The 26,045-nt window shown below is 41.2% G+C and overlaps 1 protein-coding gene across 2 annotated transcripts in view; it reads left to right on the plus strand.

Annotated features, from left to right (window-relative positions):
* The first annotated feature begins 6,011 nt into the window (after nucleotides 1–6,011).
* Nucleotides 6,012–26,045, plus strand: part of rap1gap2a (RAP1 GTPase activating protein 2a) — a 71,254-nt gene continuing 51,220 nt past the window's right edge. The window contains exons 1-2 of one of the 2 annotated variants that reach the window (XM_031861269.1): nucleotides 6,012–6,123; nucleotides 17,662–17,697. In XM_031861269.1, the coding sequence (XP_031717129.1) occupies nucleotides 6,083–6,123; nucleotides 17,662–17,697 (77 nt within the window). In that variant the 5' untranslated portion in view covers nucleotides 6,012–6,082. Of the gene's footprint in view, nucleotides 6,124–15,231; nucleotides 15,352–17,661; nucleotides 17,698–26,045 lie in introns of those variants that run through there. The other variant, XM_031861268.1, reaches the window with a different exon arrangement.

Consider the following 26,045-nt stretch of genomic DNA (forward strand, 5'->3'; position numbering starts at 1 on the left):
TTGGGTTGCAACGTGCAGAAAGACTCCCTGGGGATCTGAGGTTTTCATTAAGGGGCTTCTTCTTCAGGATTGCTACAAATTTACTCCGTCCTGCCACCTTATAAACACTACACTTTTAAACATCTTACTTTTAGCTATGCAGCTGTTTGTTTAGGGCTTGGAACATACTGGGAAAACACTATATTATGGTGAAAATAATACATTTTTAGTTTGTAATATCCTTCCAGGGTCAGATGTTTGACAAAGTTGTGATCTGTTCTGTTGCCTCAAAGCTTAATGTCAGGTTGTATGTGAATCAGTTTTACTTACAATAAAACGTGTCGTTCTAAAAAAGGATATGTGAATAAAGAAATAAGAGCCCTTCAGCCTCATGTGTTAAGTGTGCATAGGCACCATCACAACACATCTCTCTATGAAGAGTGTGAACTCTAGGAGTGTAAATGGTGTGAGGACAACAAAAGCACTACTTTTCACTGTGCGTTCACAAACAGAAGGAGATTTAAAGGGAGTTGGCTATGGTAACAGTTGGCCATCACACTTATGTTTTTACAGTATAGCTCTCAAAATACCATATGCAATTATTTTTTGATTATGCCTGCATAATTATGTGCAATGAAAGGTGACAGTACACCTAACCCTAACTAGTTTTGCCCTTTTGCAACAGTCCACCGGGCGTGGCAATCCTCAGGGGGGTGCGTTATGAATATTTCACCTACAGTGTTCACCTTGAACTAGTTTAACATCAGCACCTGTGACAGAGCTTTGCCCATTATTTGGAGAGCCTTGTGATGGTGTGCACAAACCAAGTTTGCTTGATAAATAAAAACAAGGATACCTATAATCCCTTCCTTTGTACTATATGTACCTCTTACGCAGATTAACTGAATATCAACAATGTAACTTTTCTTTATGGACCAACCCTTGTTGCAACCTTCTCTCTGTGTCAATAAGACCAGTATAATACGACCTTAACTAGGTCTTTCACTGCCACCTAGTGGTTCGTATATGTAGGATTTCCAGCACAGCATTCCACAAGACATTTGGCCGACTTCTCCCTGTAGTTTTTCTGTGTCACAACTTAAAAAGGTCTGTTTGTGGTGTGTAATCAACAACATTTGCAGCAAGAAGTGCTGAGGTCCCAGAGGAATCTGCTGCTTACTTCAGTCAACCAGTAGAGTCATCAGAGAAGTGCCTTTCTTCCACACGGTCAGTGTCCCACAGCATCCCTGACCCTGATTTCTGTTTTCTTCTATTACTATTTTTCTTACCTTTTGTAATGTTCCTATTCCATGTATCATCATGTGATTTCAAAGGCATGACCAAAACTTTGAGTGCATACTGGGTGCAGCCTGCAGACGGGCCTTTCTTGGTATAGACAGAAACAGCAAACTAGACAATTGATCCACAGACATGATCCACTATGTTTTACACTAACACACAACCCCTCATATGTATGTTTTCAAAATAAGCAGTTCAAATGAAATGATGCTATATGTTTCTGCTCAAGCTACCTAATTTGAATACCAGAATACATGTTTCAGAGACAAGATACCTTTAACATCAGCTTTCCCTTTTTACACTGTAGACCTATAGGATTATGACCGAGGCATTAAAGGACACAATTATGTGTTAATAAAAACACAAAACAACACAATAGACAGGTCCCCATACATTCACTGAAAGAGTTTTTGCTTCATGTAATAATGTACTTAAGTAAAAGTACCACAGTGTAGAAATACAAGTAAAAGACATACATTCAAAAAATGGACTTAAGTTAAAATACAAAAGTACGAGCATCAATAAAAGATAATATATATATTATATTGTTGGACTATAGTTGGTGTCCATCACTTAAATGTTTAAGCTGGTTTATATACTGAATTTTCCCCAGAGGATAAATTAAATTTTATTTTAGTCTGTTTTCTCATTATTTATTCATGATTAGGCCATACTTAATGAAGTGGAGTAAAAAGCATAATATTTGCCTCTAAAATGTGATGGAGTAGAAGTATTAAGTAGCACAAAATGGAAATACATTGAACTTAATTTCTATACTTAAATACATTTATTTATAGTCGTTACCTTCCACCAGTGGAGTCTTGACAAATTTGTGACAGAGACACACACACAGCAATAATACTACAATGCTACTGCGACCAATGACTAGATCATAACATATATGTTCTCAGAAACTCCTTGTACAAAGTCCTGTTCATACCGTGGTTCAAGCATACAGTTTAGCTAATAAACAATACTGCTGATGGAGTATTTATTTTACAATGATAGAACCGGTGATGTGTTTGGTTTTTCTTCAGCAAGTGCTTGAGGAACGGGGCTGTAGTCTCTCTGCAGTATCACAGCCTGTCCAGCTTGGAAGAGGCAGTGCTCAGTCTGCCGGAGTCTGTTCCTGCCAACACAAGGTCAACACCACAGAATCTAGAGCAGCAAGTAGCATTCTCACTTTTACTTTTACTCAAATAATAATAATTTAATGGAATCGACAGCCTGCAAACTAATGTGATCAGATCGTAGTGTGCAATACAAGGTGTGTGTAAAATATTAATAATAATACTGATAGTATTGCACATCAAAGTCATTTTTTCGTCAGGAGTGGTTGCATGTGAAAACAGTTAAAACAGCTCAAGTCAAGTGTCTGAAAAAATAACTCTGATGATGTCATAGTGATGTCATATCTCTGCTTTTAAAAACTGAAAATGAGCAGTTTGAAAGATGTTGGCTGTTACCAGGCACTTAAAAAAATATGCTAGATGAGTTGCATTATGGGAAATGTAGGATCCAGAGTATTTGGAAACTTCAGTCAAGATATTTTGGCCTCTGCTGTTTTGATTTTAATCATTCCTTTTTTTTATGTCTCTGACAAGTCCAAGTTCATAAGAGATAGTAGACAAACATGAAAGAATAAAGTGGGCCCGAGCATTTAATGAGATGCTGTTTTTGGAAAGATAATGAAATTCAGTGTTATTGAAAAGGAGAGGAAGGCTGTATTGAATTCCTACAAATATAATAGAACCCATAAGCTCTGGCTTGTTTGAGCATACGGCATGTGTCATCAGCTCCTCGCACCCTGACAAAGGCTCAGACTCGTCACTTGTTACTGAAGCTCACAGAGACAGATTTCAGCCTGTGGGGGACTTGTGACTGTAGCAGACACAGCATGCAACAGTGACGCTCGCTGTCAACCCATCCTCCATTTAGATCATATAAATCCTCCTCCTAATTATTCAACTTGTGAATTATTTGGATGTTGGTCATCCTCAAAGTGTGTTTTCCTTCTCTGTAATGTTTGACTCAACACACCGTGTTCATTAGAGCTGTATTAGAAGTTTACTGAAGAGGGCATGTTTGTGACGTCTGTGGGAGACTAAAAATAGCACTTTTTATAGTGTCAGCGTGTCTATACTTGATACAGCGCACGTGTGTGTGTGTGTGTGTGTCTGTGTGTGTGTGTGTGTGTGTGTGTACGGTAGCCCATATGAGAACCTTTGGCAGACCTCCAACCAACACTTTCTAAACTGGTTTCCAAGGCGACCCCAACCAGCAGGACCAATTAGAATTGACAAAGGATCCCCGAGCAATAAACTGCCTGGAGATTAGAGGAAAAGAAGACACATCCTCAAAACAAACACAACAAATGAAAGGAGGGTGTTTTTGTGGGTGTGTATGCGTGTGGTTGGGGGGGGGGGGGGATTTAATTAAACCTGCCATCTTTCCTTCCCAACAACAGCAAACCAGATCAATAACAAATAGTTTAGAGTGGCTGATGTGCCTTTTTTATTTTTTATAGGCCATTGGTGGAGCTCTGCGGCCTATGAGCCACACATCGATCATGTACTGTGTGTGTGTGTGTGATTGATCTGAAAGCCTTTGTACTTCAATGGGGATTTACTTCATTGAAAAATGGACACTCTTGATCCCATGGTGTTTGTTGGTTATTGTGTGTGCGTGTGTGTGTGTGTGTGTGTGTGTGTTTCTGTTTCTCTGGGAGTTGAAATGTGTGTCAAATATCAAAATCAGTGACCTTTAGTGGAAAACCTTTCAGCACACTCCTGTGAGGTGAGAGCAGGGGTTTATTCATTGCAACAGTCATACTGTTGTACAAAGCTCAAACAAACATGTATTGCGACTGAGGCTCAGCAGTAGAGCAGGGTCGTCCTTCAATCAGAGGATCGGCGGTTCGATCCCCGGCTCCACATGTTGACGTGTCTTTGGGCAAGAGACACTAAACCCCAACTTGCTCCTGTAGCTGTGCGTACGCCGTACGGTGTATGAATGGTGTGAATGATAACAAGTAGTGTGAAAGCACTTTGAGTGGTCGGAAGACTAGAAAAGCGCTATACAACTACAAGTCCATTTACCATATTTGGTCAAAAGTAAGACCAGAATCTGGTTTGGTAATCTTTAGGCTCCCAGCTTTATCACACGCCGCGTTGACGTCATATGGTTGAGAACATAATCACCTACATAAAAGTAATTTAAATAGTCAGCCTCTAAGTTGTAATTCAAAGTTGGAGATTTCAGGAATTTGTGGCAACTACAACATCTCCCATTTGGTGAAAAAAACCACAACACCATCGCTGGCAGTTAAAATCCAATACGCAAACCAATACTGTCGATTCAGCTTGTTTGTATCTGCTTTCACTTGACAAACGAAATGCTTCAAATATGTAACACCGCAAAAGCAGTTTATTTAGGCTATTAGTTACGTCACTACAAGACTAGCAGAGTAACATGCGAGAACACCAGTTCTTCCTGTACTTCCCAGTCTGCGGACATTACGTGAATGTAGCATCACTGTCACAGAGAAACAGCTAACTGGATAGCCAAGGAAAGAGCTACATCAATTGAAAGCTAGCTTGTAAAAGCCTACAGCCACAGCTAGCTTTAGCTACATTTAAAACTAAATGGACATCATTTCTCTGGCGGTTATCTGTAATTGATGTGGTGACATCTTGGTAATTCATTTAGTTAATCTACATTATTAAATGAAGCAGTATCTAAATCCAGTCATAAAATAGAAACAAAAAACAGCTAAATTCGTGCTAACGGTAACTAATTAAACTAGCAGCCATCTCAACCTCTTGCTCAAGTGGAATTCATGTGATTTGATGAAAATAGGCCACATTTATATCACATTTTTCTTGTATTAAATCAGAAATTAATCTATTTTAGTGATTTTAATATACAGTAAATAGTTAAAATTTTAATATGGACAAGAAAGCTGAAAAAACACATTTAGATATTTTTCCCGTTGAACTCTGTGACTATTATCAAAGGCATGAGTGCAGTATATTCTTTTTAGGATGATGTGTATGTTTAATGGTGATGATTTATTGAGATTTATTCATCTTAAAATGAAAGCATTGCCAACTTATTTGTTGCAGGTTTTTTTCCGCCCAACGTCTGCTGCTACCATTGGTGCTTTCCTCTCATGTTTTGTATTTGTTATCAGCTAACTATGTGTCTGATAAGACTACTGCCACGCTGCTGTCAGCACTAATGATGAGTCGAGAGCTCATCTTGCCCCGGGTCATGGTCTTTGAACTTTTCAGTGCTCTCATCCCTCCCTCTTCCTCCTTATTAATGTAATTTTCTACTGAATATCATCTTTGATCTTTTAGTCTGTCTTTTCTGCCTATGGTAAAAAAAAAGAAATCTGACATATTATTCGTGGCTGACTTTCTCTCTCCAGCTTTCTTTTCCTCGGTCTGAAAAGGATTTCAAGGAGTTAAGGTGTAGCCTTCTCCATGGTAACACCATCTTCCATTCTTACACACACACGCACACACACACACGCACGCACGCACACACACACACACACACACACACACGATTTCTTGCTGTCTCTCATTTCATAATTCTGTCATACCCAGCGCTTTATCACGGTACCCTCCCCCTATAGCCTGTGCTCTCTCTCTCTCTCTCTCTCACCCCCCCCCCCCTCCTCTCTCTCTCTCTCTCTCTCTCTCTCCCCCCTCCTTCTCTCTCACAAACATTTGCTGAACCTCTCCTGCTCTGGCAGCTGGTCTCCTGCTAATGCTGTGCACCATCCACTGACTGAGAGATGTTCACCCCAGCTTGTAGAGGAACTGCAGGGGAGCCGAGGTAAGTCTTCCACACCCGTTCTGCTCTGGAGCAGAAACGTTGCTGCTGCTGTTTGGTTCTGCTGCTGACAACAGCTAACTGGAATGATGAATGATGGGATAAGCTTGAGAGTGTGTGTGTGCGCTGATTTGTGTGAGAGCTCTCCAGCTGGAGTAGTGATCTAGTGTGAGTTAGAGGTTGGTTATAACACTTGTGATCTGTGTACACGCACACACACACACACACACACACACACACACACACACACACACACGCACAAACAAGTGAAGTGTGAATCTATATTTGTCCCTTTTGTGTCTTCTTGAAACTTGAGGAAAATATTGCTCTGTGCGTGTATTTATTTGTGTTGTGTGTATTAGACATGCATTTGCATAAGGGTGTGTGTGTGTGCATGTGTGTGCATGCTGTGAGAGAGCCAGAGGAAGCCCGGTGGCATGCAAATTGTCTTTCGACGAATAATGCTGCAACGCTGCTGCAATGTCTGGTGTTTTGGTGCTACATTCTCTGACTGTTTATGACACCATGTTGAGGTCATGCATGTGTGTGCGTACGCATTTGGTTTTTATGGGGAATGGTGAGTGTGTGTGGGGGGGGGGGGGGGGGGGGGGGGGGGGGGGGGGGGGGGGGGGGGGGGGCATGAAGTTAGGTTTCCACATATGCGAGTGGGTTTTTTTTATTATTTTCATGAATTCCAAATAGTGTGTTGATGCCAGAGGAGGAAATTCGAGGGAAGCAACAGATAGAATAGCATTCTAGGGCATAAAACCAATTACATTTCATATTATTTTTAGTAGTTAGTAGTTTTAGTATGAGAAGAAGAAGAATATGTGGATAACATTTGACATGGAAGTGTTCTGAACTGCATGTGAGCCAACGGGTAAATGTCTTCATGCATGCGTAAATCTTCGGTGGGTATTCATGATCATGTTCATGTGCAGTACAGTACAGTACATGGTGAGTGTGTGTGTGTGTGTGTGTGTAATTTGTGTAAGCAAAAGTCCCCCTGAGGAAACATGGTCCCTACTATATGCAGTACAGAGGGAGATGTTCTTTGATTTATGGGGCAACAATAGTAAACATTAAACGTCTTTCAAGACGTCCAGCAAGAGATAAAGGTTTCCATTGAGTCGTTTACAGCAAAGGAAGGCAAAGATCTACCAGCATCATCTGAAAAAAATGTGACGTACTTCAATTACTCCTGCAGATAAGTATTCTATTTGTGCGCTACCCTGTTCTAGACTTTTATTTTGAAAAAGCATAATAAGTTGAATCTTTTTTTCTCATGCTTTTTATTTGGTTATGTTGACAAGCACAACATATTTTATCTTTAGTATCCCACCACATTTTTTATAACCATATAACAAATTGATTTATGTGAAGATTTTGCTTAATTCCTTGCACATATACTGTAAACTTTCCACGGCGCTCATAGAGCAGTGCACAATCTATAAGCGTTTTAAGTTACCAAAAAAAAAGTTTTCAATAAATTTGTGCCATCGGTCATCTGTGGAGAAATGAGCTGAGTGTGCATTATGCTGTCAGCTGGAACCCTCCAAGTATGAATGGTCTGTGATTGCTGACTGGAGTATTTATTCAGGCTTTGGAGCTGCTCACATCAAGGCAAGGTGAGGTTTTTTGTACAGCACCTTTCAACAAGGAGGCATCTTAAAGTTGGGAATTTTATTACCCTTTGATGCGAATGTCCTGCTTCCCTTAAATCGTTTTACTCTATTTGAGTGAATTGTTTCCTTGAGCCCACACTCTCTGACTCATCTCTTTGCCTCCCATTATGACTTGAGTGTCCACTTGAGAGCTGATAGAAGTGAAATACCACTCAAAGAAGGCGACACACACCCTCTTGTCTTCTCCTAACACCTCTCCTCTCCTCCTTTCTCTGCTCGTCTTTAGCCATCTTTTGTTAAACCCATCTGCCAACACTTCTCACTTCCCATCTTCTCTCCCTCCTCTTCCCTCTAGCACCTTTACGCCTTCCTGTATCACTTGCTGCTCCTGCGGCCATTGAGTCTCATCCCTGATTGTACCTCATCCCCTCTTGTAGACAATTACGAAAACCTTTCCACACCTTTATATTGCTCCTCACCTTTGCAATTGGTTTTCTTTATTCTGCATCTCTCATTGTGTCTAAACCAAATCATTCTCATCCTCCATTAATCTGCCTCTTATTCCCTCACCTACGTTGGTGATGAGATCAATGCGAACTTTGATACAGTGACACATGAGTCACAGCAGCTGCAGAGGGGAATTGCCTTATACTTCCGCAGCTTGTGTTTGTATTTGTGTGTTCTCATTAAGTGCGAAATAAAACGGTGTGAGGAAATTGCCATGTTCTCATGAGCGCACCTGATTAAATTGTTTTTGTGTGGGCCGAGCGTTTTGCAGTTGCCCCTGTGGGTGTTTCTCATTGTGTTCGCGGGATCATGGGTCTGTGTGCTGCTCTTTATAGCCTGTCAGAGCTGCAGTGAAGGGGAAGTATGTGAATTAAATGGATGTTTTTCTCAGATCAATGTCGTCTGGAAGAGTGAGCAATGGGGGAGAGGAGGGATGAAGGCACTGCGGAGGCTGTGGGCGAAGGAGGTGCAGCGTGCGTGTGTGTGTGTATGTAGATTTGTCTGCATGAATGTGCACACAAGCCAAGACTGTGTGCATGTGTGCATGAGCTCAGGCAGTGCTGTAGTGTACGTATCTATCTGTGGTCGTCTGTGATTATGTGTATGGATGTGTACATTCATTTGTGTGTGTGTGTGTGTGTGTGTGTGTTTGTGTGTGTGCGTGCATGTGTGTGTGATCTGGAAGAGGGGGTGTATGGGTGGGCTTGCTGTCACTTTCACTAAAATCCACCAGCGGAAAGAAGAACTATAGAGAAAGTGGGAAAATAAAAATAGAATCCAAAAAAAGACGGTTTATTGAAGAGGGAAAGATGAGAAAAGGGAAGATTTAAGAAGGATAAAGAATAATGAGACCTAGGAACAGTCTAGGAATACAAAAAATATAGAGAAGAACAAAATGTATTTATTGTTGTGCACATTCCTGTACCAAACGGCTCCCATGTTCACAGCTAAGGGAAGTCCTATAAAAATACAAGTGGGTTGTTGCATAATTGTCTGTTGATTATATCGGTTGGTAAAGTTCAAAGCGCCTTTGTGTTAGGCATGCAAGTGCAGACCACCACAGATGTAACACTACAAGCTTCTTGAATGGTGATATGATGCATGAGCCCTCTTATAAGATCACAGCGCTTGCAGAAAACAAGAGGTGTTTTCGTGCACAATACTGTATGTGCCTTATTGTTTCTGTGCATTTGTATCTGTGTGTATCAGGTGAATCTTTTTATTTTTTTATTTAACCATGATAAGTCAATTGAGAACCGGTTCTCCTTTACAATGACGACCTGGTCATTATGTCGTTATGGTCAGAGATGGATATTTCCTCCATCATTCCATGTGCTGTTTTCAAACAAGTACACAACAGTTATTATCCCAACATAAACTTAATTTGTGATTAGTTCAAGATATCATGTGTTTTCATGTATTCACAATTAGATTATCTCATGATCGTCTTATGACCAATGCCGGGTTTTTCACATTCATTTTGCTTTAATTAGGAATCAGGAATCATACGTCTGCTTGCGTCTTAACAGTAATTGAAAAGTTGAAAAGAGGCACACACAACAACCATTAACTGGTTATCTAATAATGATGAAATACTGATCTTAACTTAAATAAAATGGATCCGGAGTGATCATGATTAACTCATCTAGCTGAAATCAAACATTTTGCAAGAGCCTGGCTTTAAAGTCAAGCGTTTGTTGCTTGAATAATTTCCCTAATCAGAAAATGGTTGTTCTTTACCAGTCAGTATGCAGGTAAGCATATTAAAAGAAATGCCAAGATGCATTCGGAAATATTGTTCGGCTGTTGTTCAACATGTAGGTTTGGTGCCTCTGTGTATATCCATGCGTGTGCGTATAACAGATGGTGCTGGATGTGGTTGAGACAGGAGCCATTAAATCACAGCATCAGCTCAGCAACACTCCTGGAAAACCTCATGTGACTAAGTAACCTATTAGAGACACAGAAGGGAGGGATGGAGGGAGGGAGAAAGGTCTCTCACGTCCGTCTGGGCGTATATCACCCTCCTGGGAATCTATCTAATGACTAAATACATTATTACATGGCGGGGGAAAGAGATGGAAGAGGGGACGGCCGGCGTGGAAGGAACAAAAGTAATAAAGATGGAAACATCACGTCTCTCGTGGAGTCTCACTGCCAATGGATGACGAGGAGAAAGTTATTAAGAATAAGATGAGGGACTGAATCAAAATAAACAAAACTGGATTGATGAGAGAGAGAGAGAGAGAGAGAGAGAGAGAGAGAAGAAGTTGGAACACAATAAAAGTGAATCAATGAAGTTTCAGAAATGTTCTGTGAGACCTAAAGTGAGACATCAGTGCATCCATTCCACACTCATCATGCAAACTCATTCTTGTCGACTAGAATGCACTTAGTGCTGCTGATTGCTGTTTGCATAAAACATGAATAAACTGCAAAACAGTAAAACACAATCTTCTTTTGTAGAATAATTATCTTTACAAAGTAGGAAAACACATTTTCTCAGACAGCAGACAGTTTGGGCTTTATCTGCAAGGGTTTTGAGAGGCTGAATCTGTGCCATAACCACAATTTGTTCTAATCAAAGCATCAAACAATTCCAGTTAAGCAGTAAATGATCCATGCCCATGTTACTCCGGATATTCAACAGACCAGAAAACAGTGAGGTCACTGACTTATTATGCAATGATTCAATGATTTTAGAACAATGCATTGCTGTTGAGATTATTATTCTTGTCTCAAAACACTGATTTAAGTGAACTCAGCCTTTAATCTTCCTTTCATTATTAAAGTGTTGATTTTATAATCTAATACAATACCACATGTGTACAATATAATCATAGAAGAGTGCTGTTGTAAATTCTTTCTTTGCAAAACCTAAAGCATAAAATACATTGTATTTACTTTCATGCAGAGAGTTACACGAGAAGAAATATAGCTGCAGCCAGCAGCTAATTAGCTTAGCTTTGCACAAACACTGGGACATAGCTAACCAGGCATGTCTGCACCGAATCCGGTCGGTCGTGCAAATAAACAACTGTTTGCTGACAAGTTCGCAGTTTCAGCTGCATATCAGGATGACAATACGTTAATGCACAACTTGTTTCTGCTGCTCCCTAGTGGTCAAGAAATGTACTGCAGGTTTAAAGTGCTGCACATGATGCAGAAACCAGGCCTGGTGTTAGAGAACTGTGAATACAAATAGCATGTCAGCGTGCCTGAGATGATACATGTTTAGCTAAAGTTTAAATCTCTCTTTCTCACCTCTCTCATCGACCTACACACACACACACACACACACACACACACACACACACACAGCATGTGGTGACCTGGTGACATCATCCAACTGACGGCTGTAGGTTGATGTCACCCAACCCACTTACCAGCATTTCAGTGGTAACAGAAACTGTGGTGGTGGCGTGAATGCAAGTTTCACATTTTCGAATGATGTCGATGTGTCTTACTCAAAAACAGCGACAGGACAAGAGCGTAACTCTTTCCAGAGGCAACAAATATTCTCAATTGCTAATGTTCTTAGAAGCTGATTGAAAACGTAACCTGCCGCAGTGTTATTGCTCAAAAAGATTGGCAGCGTCAGTAGGAATAACTGCCAATCACATCATACATCATACATCATACATCAACATCACACATGGGCATTAGCAGCCCGGTTCCATAAATATATGATCGCACACATCTGACATGAAGCAAGAGGAACACGATGTTGGAACCTGATGGCACGTCATCATAGCAAGAAGCAAAGCACCGCTGTCTTTACCGTATCTCTATAGCAACACAATGCTATATTTAAGCTATTCTTCATTCTGTGACTCATGCACAGCTGTCATTCTGTGCTTTTATTATTATTGTCATAATAGTACAAGAATAGTAAGTGATGTTTTCTCAGGGTCATGCTCAAAGCAGTTGTGAGGAGAACAATTTCACACAAACAAGGTTGAGACATTTATAATTGATGATAAATAAAGCAATCATGAAGCGTTATCTAATCTTGGAGTGTCCCAGGGGTTTTCAGTTTGATTGATATGGAGGTTACAAGGGATCAATATGGCAAATTAGTGAGCGCGAAAGCGTCAAATGAAAGCCGTGATGCATTTGTTCAGCTTTTTATTGTGCTTTATTTATTTCTCTTACTTATTGCTTTAGGAAAGTTACTGTTCATTTGCATATTGTGTTAATTAAATGGACACATGAGGAAATTGAGTCGTATGGAACTGTTGTGAGGGATAAGGTTGATGTCGTGACAGGTGAAATGACTCATAATCCGTTTACGTGCCTCTTATAGTATCGCAGTGCTTGCAGAAAACAAGAGCTTCTCAGAGTTCACATCAAAGATGTTTTCGTGTTCAATATGTGCCTTTTTTATGTCTGTGCATTTTTAAATATATAGCACTTTAGCACCGAAATGCTCCCCTTTGTTCATCAGCAAGCTGTCTGTCTACTGTGTGATGCTTGGCACGTAGCATACAGTCAGATTTAGACGTTCTTTCTTACTTCATTTTTTCTTTAATCTGTCAGATGAGGTTTTTGTAGGTTTTATTATTTATTTATTATGCACTTGAATGCTATTTTCTCTTCTCTTCTTCTTTGTATCTCTAGATAAGATAATTAAGCTACTAATGAAATGCTAGACTGACTCGTGTGTGTGTGTGTGTGTGTGTGTGTGTGTGTGCACACAGACCACATTATGCCAGTGGAGAGTTTTATTGCTTTTGATGTGTGCAGTCTCACCATGATAGAGATGTGGACTGAGAGCTCATCCTGTCATGGTTTCTCTGGACTTCACTTCCTGTTTTATTTTGTTACCCTGCCTCATGTGTCCTGTGTTTGTTTGACTTCCTCTGTGGTTTTTCCCACCTTTTTTCTGTGTCAGCTGTGTTGCTTAAGTCTTGTCAGCTTTGCTGGGGTCCAACTGCTTCAAACACCAGTCAGCTTTCGGCCTGCCCTCAGGCCTTCCTACCTAAGCTTTTGTTTCGTTGAAGTATTTTCTTTGTATCTGCTCGTCTGAGTCTGCGTTTGGCTCTTCCTACCTGTGCTGCTCCCTGCATTGTGTCGCATCCAGCCATCCGCTCATCAGCCTCAAACAGAGAGTGAGTCAGAGCTCATTGATAACCTTTAATTGTGAAAGCTTGTGACTTTAATCATTCTCAACAGGCTTCAGAAGGGCTCATGTGCTTTCTTGGAATCAATGAGTACTTTCTGAAGTGATTGTAAATCAAATCAAGCTTGTATTCAGAGAATAAAGGACATCAGAGTTAAGGTTTCACATGAAAATGAAACCTAGAATCTCATTATTAGCTCATTGATTCTATTATATCATGCTTATTATTTGCCTTTGACCTCCAATTTACACAGCGTGTAAAAATAGCACAAAAACAAAAATGTAATCCAATTCAAAGACCTGGAAAATGAGGATTGTGATATACTACCGTTGTCAGAGGGGTCTTGAGCTTGTTGGTGATCTTTGAGGTCATTGTGTCGTACTGGCTTAAAGGCAAAGTGGACAACTCTCCAAAACACCAGGTTCACTGCCTGTCCGTTGTTTTTGTTGTTTTGATGTATTGGACATTTGTAAGGGAATTTGACCCAATAACGTATTTCAACAGATGCAGGTCCTTCATAATTAGATGTTTTGTAGCCTTTGTGTCTTGTACAGTCGGGAGACCTTGTTACAAAGACTCATTTAAAGATTTTTGTTGTTTAGTTTGGTGCTCTCATATATCTTTTTAAAGTTGAATTGAAATCAAAGTCTACTTTTGCTAAGAAACTCAGTGTACCTCCTTGGTATGTGTTTAGACTTGTGTAAATTGTAATTGCAAGAAATGTAAGTTTGATTAATTATAAATATATTATTAGAGCAAAGTCTCAATTTACAAATAGGATATAAAACTACTTTTTTTTTTGGAACACTGAATCGTAAAGTATACCATGAGGTTTTTTGAAGTTCTGAGTACTTTCAGTGTGGGAACATTAACTCTGACAGCGAGACCTGTCAAATCTGGACTGAGGAGGAAGGGTGTCAGGAAGGACACTCCCTTCGGTCACAGCATGGGAGGTTTCTATGTATATACCGCAGCCTGACTTCACGGCGGTTCAACCCCTCCCTTTCCCCTTGAATAGTCTAATATAGCACTCTGTGTTACAAAATGAATCCTGTTTCACTCAGCGGTTGAGCATCTGGCAGAAGTTAGATTCAAAGTTTTAATAGATTTTATGTCTCAGTACTTTTGAAGCTATGCACACGTCAAAACTAAATATTAAGGCTTAAGCTTTTTGACTGGACACATGATCTCAGTGTTATTTTTTACTGTATCAGACAGCAGTATACTTGTATACGGTGCTGTGGGTGTTTTGTCATTTTAAGTATACTTTGCCTTATCTTTGCCCATTCGGGGCGTTTTTACTTTTTGCTGTGTGAGCGAGACCTGTGGCTCACCACGGGTTACACAGTGCAGGAAGTGACCTAATATGCTGGTTGTGGGCATGTGGGAAGACCACAGATGTTGAGGCCGGTTGTGTGACGATTCAAGAGTCAAAATGCTACTGCATCTGCAGAACAGCTCTCAGTGAATGAGTGTGTTCGGGATACAAACACAGAGGCTCAGACGGGAGCTTTTGGCCCCTCCTCGCTCCTCCCCTCCTCGCTCCTCCCCCTGCTGAAATGTGTGTATCAGTGTACCTGTATGTGTCAGATTGTGTGGGTGTGTGTGTGTTTAACAGTCTGTGAAAGCCAAAGATTAAGCAGTGTTTGAGGACAGACGTTGACTGGTCAAGTGGAAAAAGAACAACTCTGGGGCGACGGGTTGACAAAGAAGAAGTGAACAAAAGAGGAAAAACAAGAGCTTAGATAGAGACGAGAGGGAGGGAGATTGGATCAGAGAGAGACACAAAGTGCAAGTATACACAGTATAGAGAGAGAGAGAGAGAGAGAGAGAGAGAGAGAGAGAGAGAGAGAGACTGTCAGCAGAGCATACACTTTCCAGAGGAGACAGCCTGAGAGCGAGAGGGACTGCTGAAAAGTTCAGTCTGACAAAATGCTGAGGAGGAAGAGAAGCGTGTCATTCGGTGGATATGGATGGTATGTTCCCTTTTCCTTGGATGCTCGTGTGTGTGTGTGTGTGTGCATTATGTATGCACAGGCTCATTGTTCTGAATACGGTTGTAGAGTGAGTTTAAATGATGCACATCATGCTGCTGAAATGTGTATGTGCTGCATGTTGTGGGTGTGTGTGTGAAGCAGAAATGTCATGTTTTTTTCTAAAAAGGAAGGATGGGTGGAGGGCCGAGGCTGCTCCTCTGTGTCACACCTGTGACACTTTGTCCTTTGTATGTGTGTGAATGTACAGTTTCACTCTGTGCTGTCTCCGTTCAGGGGAGGGATTACAATCAACAGGCTGCTTTGTCTGTTGCTGTTGCTGCTGTCCTGTTATGGGACTATGGGCACAGCTCTTCCCAGTCATGTCCCCCCGCTCTACTGGCCCGATAACAGTTCCCATGATACAGCACAGAGGAAGAAGCCAGGGAGCCCATTTAGCGCTGAATGTGCTCACACACTCGGATGGAGTGTTTTTGTGCTGGCTCCCATGCTTCTTGTCGTTTTGACACTGAAGCGCTGCTTCAGAGCACTTAACCTTCCCAGCTGGGCTGAGGGAACACGTCCTGGCAGACAGGCTGTTATAACCTGGACAAAGCTGTAGAGCTGCACATTAATTATCATAGAAACAAAAGAGATTCAGATATTCCTTTCGAAAAACTGTTTAGGACTCCACCAATTTGACACATAAAATAGCCTACTTGCCCTGTTAAATGTATAATGAGATTTATTTTTAATAAGAAAATAAGATCTTAAAAATGTGCCAATACATTATGCTGGGGTACCTTTTTTTTTCAAGAATTACAAGTGTCGGTTTAGAGAATTCTGTAAACAAAATAGGGAAGCTGCACTCGAAATGTGAAATTATATTACTTTATAGGCAGAAATTGAGTTAGTTAAATTGTCTTGAAGGCTAAATATGAAATTTGTTGCCGCTGTCTATCAGTTCTGCAGGCAAACTAATCCAAGATTTAAGTGAATGTAAATGTGGGGCAAGTCCAGTGGATTATTTTTAAGAAATCATGGCCTTTAACGGATTACATTTTGCGTGCAGCAAAGACGGACAAGCAGACACACTGTGAGGGGATAATAACATGCATTCGTCCTCCTCACTCAATGGTCTTATATGACAAAAAAAGCTCTGCACTAAGCCATAGCAGGCTGTATCCAACTAACAGCGGGGTTTGAGGTTGAAGCCTCACATTGTGGTGCCATCGTTTTATTGTTATTTATAGAGAAGGAACATCAAAATATCATTGTATTGAGGTTAAACACCTTCTTGCCTCGGAGGAGATTTTGGACACTTTATGAGCTTTCGTGTTGCACCACCCACAGGCCGACTACATTAAAATGTCTAAGAATACTACAATTTTCAGCGTGGTGATAGCTCTCACAATTTTTAAAACGTAAGGTGCGATGTATATGCAAGCCTCTCGGGACAATGTATGGCTCTTTGGGTACTTTTATATCACATCTTCTGAAGCTTTAAATGATCAGTTTCTCTTTTTGGACGTGGACGGATTCACATATGGCGAGTTCAAAGTGAAAGCATTACCAAATGTAGGCAGATTTAGGCAAATGTAGGCAAATTTGAGCAGGCAGGCCACAATTTTGTCCCCATAATGTGTTTACGTGCACACAGTCAATTGTAGTATTACCTTACTCTCCAAGATGTGGGGTGAATAAAGCTTACACATAGTGTTTGATGATTCAGACTTGAGGTGGGTTGTGTATCTTCTCAACTGCTTAGCATTAAATCCTGTGAGAGCACAGACTGCAGGGCCATTTCAATATGAAATAGGCAGCAAATAGCAGCTGAAGTAAAAGGTTGTTAATTTTACATTTTCTGACTCTCCATGTTTTTAGTATGAACAGAACGTAGTGAAGCATGAATAAGTCCCCTATAAACACTGAGGCTTCTCATAACCGGTCTGAGCAGCTTGTAGAGATGTAACCTTGTTCAATCAAACCAGCTGTCATAAAGTGTGCTCGGCTCTCTGCCAGTGACTTTACACTCATCTGTACTGTACACAGTGTCTGTCCTCAGACTCTAGTATGAATTAAAGATAATTTATGCACATAAGCTCACTTATTTCTATGACCTATTTGATGAAGTCTCACTCCTCACCATTTTGAATCGGTGTTGTTCATGTCCTTATTACTGTAAAAAAAGAAAAAGCACTCACAGCAAAGAAGTTAATTGCTGCTTTTTAGCAGTTTGTATCAGAGACGTGATCAATAATCTCTCTCTCTCTCTCTCTCTCTCTCTCTCTTTCTCTTCTGCTTCCTCTCCAGGATTGACAAGTCCACTTTGTCTGGACTAAAAGCACGGTAAGTTCTATTTTTTAAATCTAACAATTAAATCTAGTCATCGTTAATATTCTGATCTTGGTTAGCGATGCAAAGCCATAATTTGTGTAACGGTGCTTGAGGAAAAATTCCCGGGAAGCAGTGGTGTGTAACAGTTCACAAATGAACACTGAGACTGTGGCTTTGGCTGAAAAGATACTTTCAACCCGGACATACTGTAATTTCCACTTGATTAAAAACTCAGCAACTGATTCACTTTACAGCTATGCTTCATCACCTCCTTGTTTACTCTTTACCCGACACCTCCTCTCTTGCCTTCATGTGCCGCTGTGTGAGGAATGTGTTTAAAATAATCTTGGGCAAAGCACTCAACTCCTTGCTGCTCCGGTCAGTTGTAGTTGATCTCTGTGTTTGTATTGTGGCTCCCAGGTGTGAATGAGGTTAATTTCAGTGTTGGTGCATTACTAATACAGAACATTTCTAATTCTTTACTTTTACATAGTTGGACTTATAGAAGGCACATATTCACATCGAAGAACTCCAGATTTCATTGTGTCTTAAACCAAAAATAAATCCATTCACGTATAGATATTCTGGACAGTTCATTTTCTTCTTGGACAAGTTGTTGAATGCTTCTAATAAGGTTCAGACTATAGGATGAACAACGGGGCATCATTTCAGTCTCATGGTTCATGTTGATTAACTGGTTAGAGCAAGAAGCTACTGGGTTCAGATCCCACCGGTTAGCGTGAGTGTCTCTCCCAGTCAAAGACCTACATGTTAGACATCAGCAGTACTCGGGCTTTTGCCCTTGATCGACGCGCTGGCCCCAGAGGTGGAGAGGGTCTGTGGGCATTGAAATGTGGCTGCCCACTGTTCCAAAACAGTGAGGATGGGTCAAATGCAGAGGACTGATTGTCCCACACGGAATGATAAAATATAACTCAACTTAATATTACATAACAATCTAATATAACTGGGTTATGCAGACTATCTGCAGGATAGTTTAAACGATATTGCTTTTAGCACAAGTCACAATAAATGTAAAAACACATCATTTCCTACGTTCTGCCTCCCTTTATTGTGGAAATGTCTTTATTTATGTAAAGAAAACAATAAACTCATGTGGCACTCTCTCAGGCATTCTGTATTGCTTTCAAATATTTATTCTCCTGTAGATCAACTTCTCTTATTTAATATTCTCCCTGCTGAGTAAACACACATGTAGGCGTGACCCCCCCCCCCCCTCTCTTGTATGCTGATTGGGGAAGTAACCTTTTTAAATGTGCATGTGGTGCCTATTCACCTCGCTGATACATCAATGCATTTTAACTAAATTTATGAACCCCTGTACTTTAAGATTTCTGTTTACTACAAAGATAAAGCAAATACATTTGCTTAAATATTGTGAGGGACAAATCTGTCCCCCCGAAATATTAGCAGGGACATGTCCCTACCGTCCATATGCAAATCTGGACCCTTGTGATCTGTCATAGCTGCAGTAAGCTGCCCTGTGCTGCTCCACCACTGTTGATGCTTGATTCATTGGACAGCTGCCTTGTTCGCTCTCTCTTGAGTCATGTGTGTTTTGAAAACAATGTGACAATGTTCATCATCAGATAATTGTGAGTTTCCTTTACAATTCGTAGCTGTAAAAGGAGAAGTAACAGTGGGCGGGGGGGGTGACGACGTGTGACTGGGTTGAGCAAGTTGTAGAGTGTGTGTGTGTGTGTGTGTGTGTGTGTGTGTGTGTGTGTGTGTGTGTGTGTGTGTGTATTTAGATCAACTCTGTCTGTACCCAAACCCCACTTTCTACATGTCTCCCTCACTTTGGAGTCCGTTAGACTGACATTTACTCTCTGTACAAACATGTCAAGTCGTCCATATTTGCCGTGATGGCGCCACCTGTTTGCTAGCTGTTTTGCCTACGCCTATGGAGAAATACAATGTTTTTTCCGTTCACTTTATCTAGTTTGTTTGTTTTGTCTAACCAAGTCCTGCTCATGGAGAAGTCTCGTTGTGAAATCTGAATATTGAGCAGCAACAGGTTCCACTCTTTACAGCATTCTTCCTCTGTGGTGCATTAGATCCCAGCACCCACAGGAACAACACCAGTCTCCTGAGCTTTGAGGCCTTGCAGCAGCTGGTTCACCCTCCCTTGCCTGTTTGCCCTCCATCTCTTAATCTGTATACTCTGGCTCAAATACGTACGGGCAGCCATCGAATTCAAAGACCTCAGCCGCATTGTCAAAATCCTCTAAATATTCAGCCATGACATTGAAAGTATTTTAGATTACGCTCAGCTTTCTGTTCTCCATCACAACAAACTCTGCCAGGCCGGCACTCGCGTTTCCACCGCTGTCTACCGGCAACACGTCACCTCACGAGAGGGAGACTTGAGTGAGTGAGTGATTCTTTCTATCTCTTCTTTCTATAATGTTGCCAGAAAACTAATAATATATGAAGACTAAATAAGAGTTTCAGGTGTATTTTGAGGCTGTAAAAGGTTTTATGAGAATAGTTAGCGTGGCGTTTCTATTTGTGAAACTCAAACTCTTTAATAATCTGTAACATGAATGTGAGACACCGGATTAAAATGCTGGACTCCAAAGGCCACGATGATAAAACCCTGAACAGTGCAGGTTTGTTGTTTCAGAAGTACAGCTTTAGCCTATAAAACAAGGTTAGTCTGAGTCATGTAAAATAGGTCTTGTCTGTTATCTACAGTGTGCTCAGATGCACACACGCACACATCCATTGTCTCCCTCGGTCCCTGGCCAGGTGTCATTAGACCGTCTGCTCTGGAGTGGCCCTGCATATGAATCAGTGAGTCGTGACTCCTGCTTCAGCCGCCGCTCTACCCAGACACTGAATAGCACCAATTTGTGTGTGTGTGTGTGTGTGTGTGTTTGATCCAGGTGTTAGATGTAAGAAAACACTGCACAGACAAGCACCTTAGATTTAAGAAAGCTAGGAACAGAGATGACACTTCGGAATAGAAAGGATTAATAGAATAGATAGATGAAAGATTTTGATTTTGACTTTTTCTAATGTAATTTGTTGTCACAGCGTAGAGGGAAGGTCAATCAATCAATCAAAATTGTAAGAAAAATCGCAATATGGCCCACTATTTGTGTTTCTAAATACCATTTTAAATTAAATATTGTGCGGCAGAGATCAAAATAGTCACTATTAGGCTTTTTTCAGCCCTTTTACAGAGACCCGCATAAATACGTAGGCGTATCAAATACATCATACACCACAACATAACACACGAAAGACATCAGATACGTCCACATTTATAGTTCGTCTACCCAAACATAAAATGGCTCCCACTTAAAATCCAATTAAAGAATGGAAAGATTGAGAAGTGAGTTCATCATCTGTTGTGTGGAAGCTTGACATACGACAGGGGATTTCTATAATTGTTTTCAATATATATATATAGCGAAAAACCATTAAAAATGATGCCATTGTGAGTCACAGCAAGCATGACTCACAGCTTGTCATGCTCCTATTTTATGACTTTAAGTTGACTCTCCTCTGTAGTTGGTAGCTGGACTTGTACAGGGAGGAATATATAGCAGAATAAAGCCACAAAGGAAAAAATGGAGAAGTGGAAAAGCTGAAGTGGAAGGCCAAGGTGACAAAAACATCAGATGGATGGTGCAGTTCAAAGTTTGTGGCTGCAGGGCAGCAGGTGTGAAGACTTTACTTTGTTGTCCTCTCCCTTTTCCGCTGCCTACTCTCAGGTCATGGTGTGCTTTTTATTTTCTCCATCGCGTCAACTTCCTCTCCCTCTTTCTCCCCCTCTCCTCCCTCTCCTCTGTCATTAATCCCCAGTGCTCCTCTGCCTCTCCTCTGCTCGTGCTTGCTACAAAGCCATCTCTCCGCCTTCGCCGTCCACACAGCACCTCATTAATAACTGCATAATCAAACCTGTGCGTGTGTGTTTGTGTTTGAGCAAACACATGCATCTGTTTATGGGTTTTGTCTTGAAGTGGTGGCGAGGGTGAATGAATATTACAAGTAGACCAACAGGGATAATAGAGGAGAGACAGGATGAAACACAGAGAGAGAGAGAGAGAGAGAGAGAGAGAGAGAGAGAGGGAGAGAGAGACGGCGAGAGGTTGCACCTGATCGGCTTCTTATCAGAGTGCGACGATGCCCCGCAAACTGTGGTGAGTAACGGCTGTCTGTCTTCTGTGTATTTTTACACAGTCTGCATACTTGTAATTATTTGATTACAGTAAGTTTCTTTTTTTAATGTTCCAGCTCTTCCTAAGTTGTTACAAACCTGCAGTTCATCTGTGGAGGAGTTGATGTACATCATGTAAGGACTGCTGGCTGAACAAGTTCCTGTTTAAAGACATTTTATGTCTCAACTGACATTTAGCTTCTGAGGTCTTTGTTGGATTTTGATGTCCCAGTGCACATTTCATTTATTTTATTATAAAATGAATTACCCTCATAAGAGGTGATATTAATGGGGAAAGATTTATTGGAGCTCAAAGATTGCTTCATTGATTATCACAGTTCTCTTAACATGTGTGGGATAATATGCAGAGCTATCTTTTGTAGTTATCGTGCATTGTAACATATTTTAAATGCATGTATGTGGATTCCAGGATGAGTAGCTATTATTGATGTCACAGTGACTAATCTGGAGAAACACATAAACACAGAGGAAATGAAAAGTGGTTCCTGGATTTAGTAAGAATAACTGAGTAAGTAGAGTGGACTACAGTAGAGCCAAAACGAATATAGCAGCATGGCAGAGTGGATAAGAGATTGTGTTGTTGTTGTTGTGTTTCTTCAGGATATTTTACGCCTCCAATCATAAAACTTTATTAGCTCTGCGACTTAATCGGTATCAGTCTGAAGGATGAATCACCTGTGTGTCACTGTCTAGCTCCCAGTTTGTCTTGTAAGAGCTGCTGGTGTCCAGCACACTGCGTGTCCTTATGTCTTGCTTCATATACATGCTGTAAGACGGCTTTATGTAGATCTCCACAATGTAAGTACCAAAACAAATTACTTCAGTATTTTGTTTTCAGGCTCAACCACAGATGGCTAGAATTTTTCAATCTGGCCAACTGTCTGCCTGCGTGTCTGTGTGTGTGTGTGTGTGTGTGTGTGTGTGTGTGTGTGTGTGTGTGAGAGACACAGAGAGAGTGTCTGTAGCCAGCTGCTTCTAATTCCGCATTGATACTCGTCGTCATGCATTATTCCCATCCTCCTCGTTTGTCTCCCTCTCTTCTCCTCACCTCTGCCAGTCTCTGCTCGGTTCAAACAGAGCAGCTGCTGACATCTGAGAGCGCCATAGCTCGCAGCTCGCAGCGCTGTGGTGTGGATCCACAGGCACCTGTGGCGTTCTCCTCTCTGCCTGCAGAGGATAACGCTGCAGCCAGGCCACTCCTTACTGGGTGGTGCTGATTAGTAGATCTCATGTAGCATTTGATTAACCTTTTTACCAACTATATTTTGAATCTTGGGATCCTTTTGTTTACGCCTGTGTCATCTTATATTTGACCTGATACCATTTTGCACATATAAGAGAATGGATGCATGGTAGTATTGTCCACCTCAGTTGGATTGACAGGCAGGATGCATGACTGGAATGAGGCTGAGATTAAACAAGGGGCCCTGGAGAAAATAGGCACCGAAGAAAATATGAAAAAGGTATATAAAAAAAGATGAGCCTGATAAGAGGAGTTGCCTCGTTCCTACAGACATCCCCTCCCCTTATCGTTGTCTAGTCATAGTTTTTTGTGGCCAGGTGTAAATGTTATCTGTCTGCCGGCATCACGGAAAAGAGCGAAAGGGCTGCTGCTATTTCTGGAGCCTGGCATTTACTTTATCTCCTGCTACACCTTTTTATATTGCAGGGACCGATGGACAAACACGGGAATAAATGTCTGCTGGTATCATATTTACTTTAGGTGATGGCTTATTAAAGCTCAAGGCCTTGCTCTGCAGAGAAGAAGAAGCAATGATTAGTCACAAGGAGGTTGCGTGTAGCTGTAATGAGCTATCAGCCTTATTGTGTTTTGCTTATTGGAAGCAGCTGTTGATGTAGCGTACACAGTTCTAGTCTGTTACCTAACCTATGATGAGCCTACAGGCAATGAAAGAGAGCGAGAGAGAGAGAGAGGTCAGGAGCAGTAACAATGCTACTCACCTGTGGGGTTAAATTTGGGAACCAGGATTCAATTTAACCACAGACGCTGTTTGAATTGACTCACTCCTCGTATCGAGGTTTCAGTTCACATACAACCGTAGGACTTGTGTTTGTTTCCCTTTGCATCTGAGTGTGTGAGAAAAAAGGTAGAGAAACCAAAACGAGGTTGCGGTGATACTTGTAGCAGTGCGATGGGGGAAGTGGTGGAACTCCACCCATCCTCAAGAACTCAGGAGAGGATGTTGCACTTCCTCTGATCCTCTCCTCTCGCTCAACTTCCACCAAAGTTATAGAGCATCGTTCAATTTATGAAAGCATTTTTACTACATTTAATACAAACATTTGATATGTTTTGGCACCTATGTTTAAATTAAATGGAAATGATGGTTAACCATAAGATTGTAGCTGATTGTAGCACTGCAGCAATATCGACTTTCATTTAAAATGAAAAGCTTTCAAATTAACTTTTTTTAGCTGAGTTCAAAACTTTTGATCATAGATTTACTTCTTGTGCTTTTCTCTTGCACAAAATACCTGCATGAATCAGTCCATGTGTGGACAGACAGTCCACACGTTCTCACCTATTTCCACTGCGACCACAAGAGGGAGCAGACGGCACGCGTTTGTCTCAAGTGCCTCTCAGAGGCAACAATCTGTGCACTGACACGAAAGCAGCCGAAGTGAAGAGAAATGAACACTAGAGTGAGCAATAACCTTTATTTCCGTGCGTGCTGAATCAGTGTCGAGCTCTGACCCACCTGTTAACGCGTCTACCTGTTGAAGCACTGGGAAACAGCTCGACGTGACTGGTGGTCGTTTCGAAGCCAATTTACTAGTTGAACCAAATGAAAGAGATGACACCTAGAAGGTATATCTTTTACGTGTCCTGACCATTAAAAACATGAACTACAATACACACAAAAACCGTGGAAAAGAACCAGCCACAGTTCCGAACAACCCACATACTCTTACTTAGATGTCACCGTACATGCAGTACTTCAAAAGCCAGTAGGTGTTTTCTGGGTTACCACAGCAAGACAAGTGCACCATGTTTTGTTTTTTTTCCAGCCACACCGTGTATAGCGGCCTATAGGGAGCCGAGGCTGTTGCCGTGACAACGAGAACTGATGATCACCTAAGGGATGGTCGAATATGGTTCATTACCATGGTGATAGGCCCGGGTTGTCTCGCCTTGACTCGCCAGACTCCCATCGCCAGCTCACCAAAACAAGAAAGATAATCTGACTTGCGATGCTACTGGTTGCCCATAGTTAGTTGCCCATGGATGGAGAGATTGTGTGTGTGTGTGTGTGTGTGTGTGTGTGTGTGTGTGTGTGTCAGTGTCATAAGAAGCATGTGAGGATGAGACACCTACAGTGCTGTGAGCTCTGCGTAATGACCCGTAACTCTACTCTGTCTATCTGTAGAAAAGTTTCACTTCATTCATCAACATGCATTCTATTAATTAAAATGAACAAGATGACTCAATAAAGGTTTATATGAAGAGGAGAGACAGCTTTGATAAAGGGTGATCGGGTGCACGTTGCTGGACAGGAGCTCCTGCTTAGAACAAGGTTGAATCTGATGTAACTGTCACTGCGTTCAGGTGAAAGGATACTATGGTTCAGATGAGAGGAGATGATTACTAAGTGCTAATTAAATGTAATTGAATCTCATTTTGCTTCCTTTTTACATTTCCCAAGCTTAGGCTAAATGAGCACTCCATCATGTTTGTCCTCTGTCCCACCCAAAGTTACATAAGAAGCTGCCAATGTTATCTCTTTGTACACAGTAAAGAGATGGAGGCAGCCACTCGCCAGCAAACAGTTTCTTATTTACACAGAGAGCAGATACATAGCAACATTAGCATTCATTTAGAGCTGTGTTTCTGGCCACCTGCTGATTTAATTCAAGCATTCACTCCTCTTTTAGCTCTGTTCTGATCCCTACCAACCAAACGTTTTAAATGTTCACCAGCTAGTCTCTGACTGTGTCTGTCTGCTGTTTGGTGCTGAACGGGTAGCGTACATGTGCTCTAGAGCGTTTGGAGACAGGGGGGCATGAACCAGAACAACAAAGATGCAGGTCGTAAAAGCGAAACAATGAGCTGAAAGAAGCTATAAAACTGCAGAGTCAGGCGATATTGTCAGTGCGTTGGTCATTATAAACGACTTCTTTCACATATAGT

Source organism: Anarrhichthys ocellatus, unplaced genomic scaffold (assembly GCF_004355925.1).
Source record: "Anarrhichthys ocellatus isolate YVR2014 unplaced genomic scaffold, GSC_Weel_1.0 scaffold24, whole genome shotgun sequence".
Classification (NCBI taxonomy): Eukaryota; Metazoa; Chordata; class Actinopteri; order Perciformes; family Anarhichadidae; genus Anarrhichthys; species Anarrhichthys ocellatus.